The sequence below is a fragment of the Apium graveolens genome, chromosome 1 (assembly GCF_009905375.1).
Source record: "Apium graveolens cultivar Ventura chromosome 1, ASM990537v1, whole genome shotgun sequence".
Taxonomy (NCBI): domain Eukaryota; kingdom Viridiplantae; phylum Streptophyta; class Magnoliopsida; order Apiales; family Apiaceae; genus Apium; species Apium graveolens.
In genome coordinates, this window is record NC_133647.1 from 178473144 (window position 1) to 178476252 (window position 3109).

Genomic DNA, 3109 nt, shown 5'->3' on the forward strand with positions numbered 1-3109 from the left:
TATGGTCATTGTCTCTATTTTAGATAATTATATTTTTATAGAATTCTTAGATTCTATCAATTGGCATCAGAGCCTCTTCATATTTGATTATTGGGAATTGAATCATATTATTTGATACATAGTATTTTTCGATTTATTCAATTTTTTGTTTTCGAGAAGAATTGATATAGATACAGATGACATGATACGTTCGTGGGTTAATTTTATTGCTTGGACTGTGATTGCTTTTGGATTTCTAGTCAATCGTGTTTATACCCATTTGTTCGTACTTCGTGATTTTTGTTTGATAAGTGATTTTAACATTATTGTTTTTCTGGACAAAGTTAAAATAATAATGGCTATAGTTTTTGGTTGTGACGAGACAGGAACCAAGTTCGCTATATTAAATAAATATAATTTTTTTTGGCCATCATATTATTGTTCCTTCTTGAATTCAAGCAAGTATTCGTTAGTCATGAATTTAGGTAGCCTTTATATATAAATGTAATACACATTGTTCTTTACTGGTAGATTAAGAGATTGCCCAATTTAATAATTTAAGGTCTCTTCTTGAGTGGGACAATTGAGATGTATTATAGGATGTTGAGCTTACATAATTTGGTAAGTAAGCCACACACAAAAAAAACAAAATATATGTATTATATTCGTGAGTTATATTTTTTTAGTAAAAAATATTATTAACCTATTAATTTAGGTGGTCAAATTTATTTTTTTAAGTTAATTTATCGAAGCAATATGTCGTCAAATTGACCTCTTTTGTGTAGATTAATTAATTTAAAAATATTATTGTGACGATAGAATATTTAATTTTATGCAAATTTTATCGGCCCAAAGGAAGGTAACGTTTGGCCAAAATTAATATATTCTTATGATAATAAGTATGTAACAATATTAAGTTTTTTATGTGAATAATAAGTCGGTCCAAAGAAAGGCATATTATTTGACATAAATTAATTATTAAATCCTTGATTATTGCGTGGAGAGTACCACTTGTAAATTAAATTTTCTGTCCAAAGACTAAAATATAATGTTGCGCTAGGTATCTTGTGATGGTTTTTCCAATATTTAAAATTTATCACATTATTGTATATTCTAGTTTTGAGCATTTGTCGTATATTAAATTTCTATTTCAGTTACTGCTAGTGTTAATTCTGCTTTCGCTCAGTTGAGCATGATTTCAGTGTTGGATGAGACAAACTATGTCACGTGAAAAGAGAATGTTGAGATCGTTCTTGGGTGTATGGATCTCGACCTTGCGCTAAGGAAAAAGCAACCAGTTCCCACTACGGATGATCCCAAAACGGATCAAATTGAGAAATGGGAACGCTCTAATTGCATGTGTCTGGCAATCATGAAGCGAACAATTCCAACTGGCTTTCGGGGCTCTATTACTGAGAGCACAAGTTCCAAGAAGTTCCTCTCCGAGATTGAGCAATATTTTGCTAAAAATGAGAAAGCGGAAATGAGTAATCTTCTGTTAAAACTCGTGACCATAAAGTATAAAGGAAAGGGGAACATAAGGGAGTACATCATTGGGATGTCTAATCTTGCTGTAAAACTCAAGAAACTCAAGTTAGAACTTTCAGATGAGTTATTTGTTCACTTGGTTCTTAATTCCGTGCCTACTCAGTTTGGACACTTTGTGGTGAGTTATAATACTCAAAAGGAAAAATGGACTCTTAATGAGCTCATTTCACACTGTGTGCAAGAGGAAGAGATTGTTTTGCGAGAGAAGACTGAGAGTACTCACTTGACACCAAAATCTCATGATAAGAAAAGAAAGAGAAGGAAGGATATTGCAAGTGGAAAACCCAAACATCAATTGTAAGAGAAGCAAGTTAAGGGAACAACCTACTACTTTTATAAGAAGGCCGAACACATGAAAAAAGAGCGTTCCAAATATGCTGCTTGGCGTGTGAAGAAGGGTAAGACTTCTATCTTTGTTTGTTCTGAATTTAATTTGGCTTTTATACCTCAGGATACTTGGTGGGTAGATTCTGGTGCTACTACTCACATAAGTGTATTTATGCAGGAATGCCTGTGGAGCCGACCACCAATTGATGCCGAAAGATTCATATATGTGAGCGACGACAATAAAGTTTCAGTTGAAGCTGTTGGAATATTTAGATTATTATTAAAAATTGGTGTTTTTTTGGATTTATTTGAGACATTTGTTGCACCGTCTTTTAGACGAAATCTTAATTCTATTTCCTGTTTGGACAAATATGGCTACACTTGTTCTTTTGGAATAATAAAGTGTGTTTCTCTTTAAATTCAAATGTGTTTGCCACCGGTTCTTTGATTGATAATCTTTATATGCTTGATACTGTTGCTTTTAATAATGAAATTTTGCACTCAAGTGCAAGAGGCACAAACTGTAAGTTAACTAAGAATTCTGCTATGTTGTGGTACAAGCGATTAGGTCATATCTCAAAACAGAGAATTCAGAGGCTTGTGGATGATAGAATTCTTGATCCATTAGATTTAAGTGACTTTCAAATCTGTGTTGAATGCATTAAGGGAAAACAAACAAACTCAAGAAAATTAGGTTTCAATAGATCTACAAGTGTCTTGGAACTGATTCATACTGATATATGTGGACCATTCACTACAGCCTCTTGGAACGATCAACGGTATTTTATCACGTTCATAGATGATTATTCTAGGTATGGTTACCTATACTTTATACATGAGAAGCACAAGTTCGGGCCGTATTTAAAGAATATAAAGCTGAAGTTGAACTTCATCTAAACAGTAGTATTAATGCTGTCAGATCTGATCGATGGATCAGGTGAGCAACGTTCAGGACCCTTTACTAACTTCCTAAATGAGTGTGGAATTGTCCCTCAATACATTATGCCAGGAAAACCAAATATTGATGGTGTTGCTGAGAGGCTAAACCGTACTTTTAAAGGTATGGTGAGAAGTATGATAAGTCATTCTTCCATGTCCGAGTCACTTTGGGGAGATGCACTAAAGACTGCAATTTATATCCTTAACCGGGTTCCAACTAAAGCAGTGGTCGAAACCCCTTACAAACTTTGGACTAAAAAAACACTTAGTATTAAGCATCTACATGTTTGGGATTGTTCAGCTGAGGCAAGGACAT

General features: G+C 33.6%; 1 protein-coding gene across 1 annotated transcript; it reads left to right on the forward strand.

Moving 5' to 3' along the window:
• Window positions 1-1240: 1240 nt before the first annotated feature.
• Window positions 1241-1828, forward strand: LOC141712118 (uncharacterized). The gene has a single exon (XM_074514926.1). The coding sequence runs from the start codon at window positions 1241-1243 to the stop codon at window positions 1826-1828; it is 588 nt and encodes a 195-aa protein (XP_074371027.1).
• The last annotated feature ends 1281 nt before the right edge of the window (window positions 1829-3109 follow it).

Coding starts and splice junctions, on each gene's coding strand:
- LOC141712118 (XM_074514926.1), top strand. CDS start 1,241: ATGGATCTCGACCTTGCGCTAAGGAAAAAGCAACCAGTTCCCACTACG.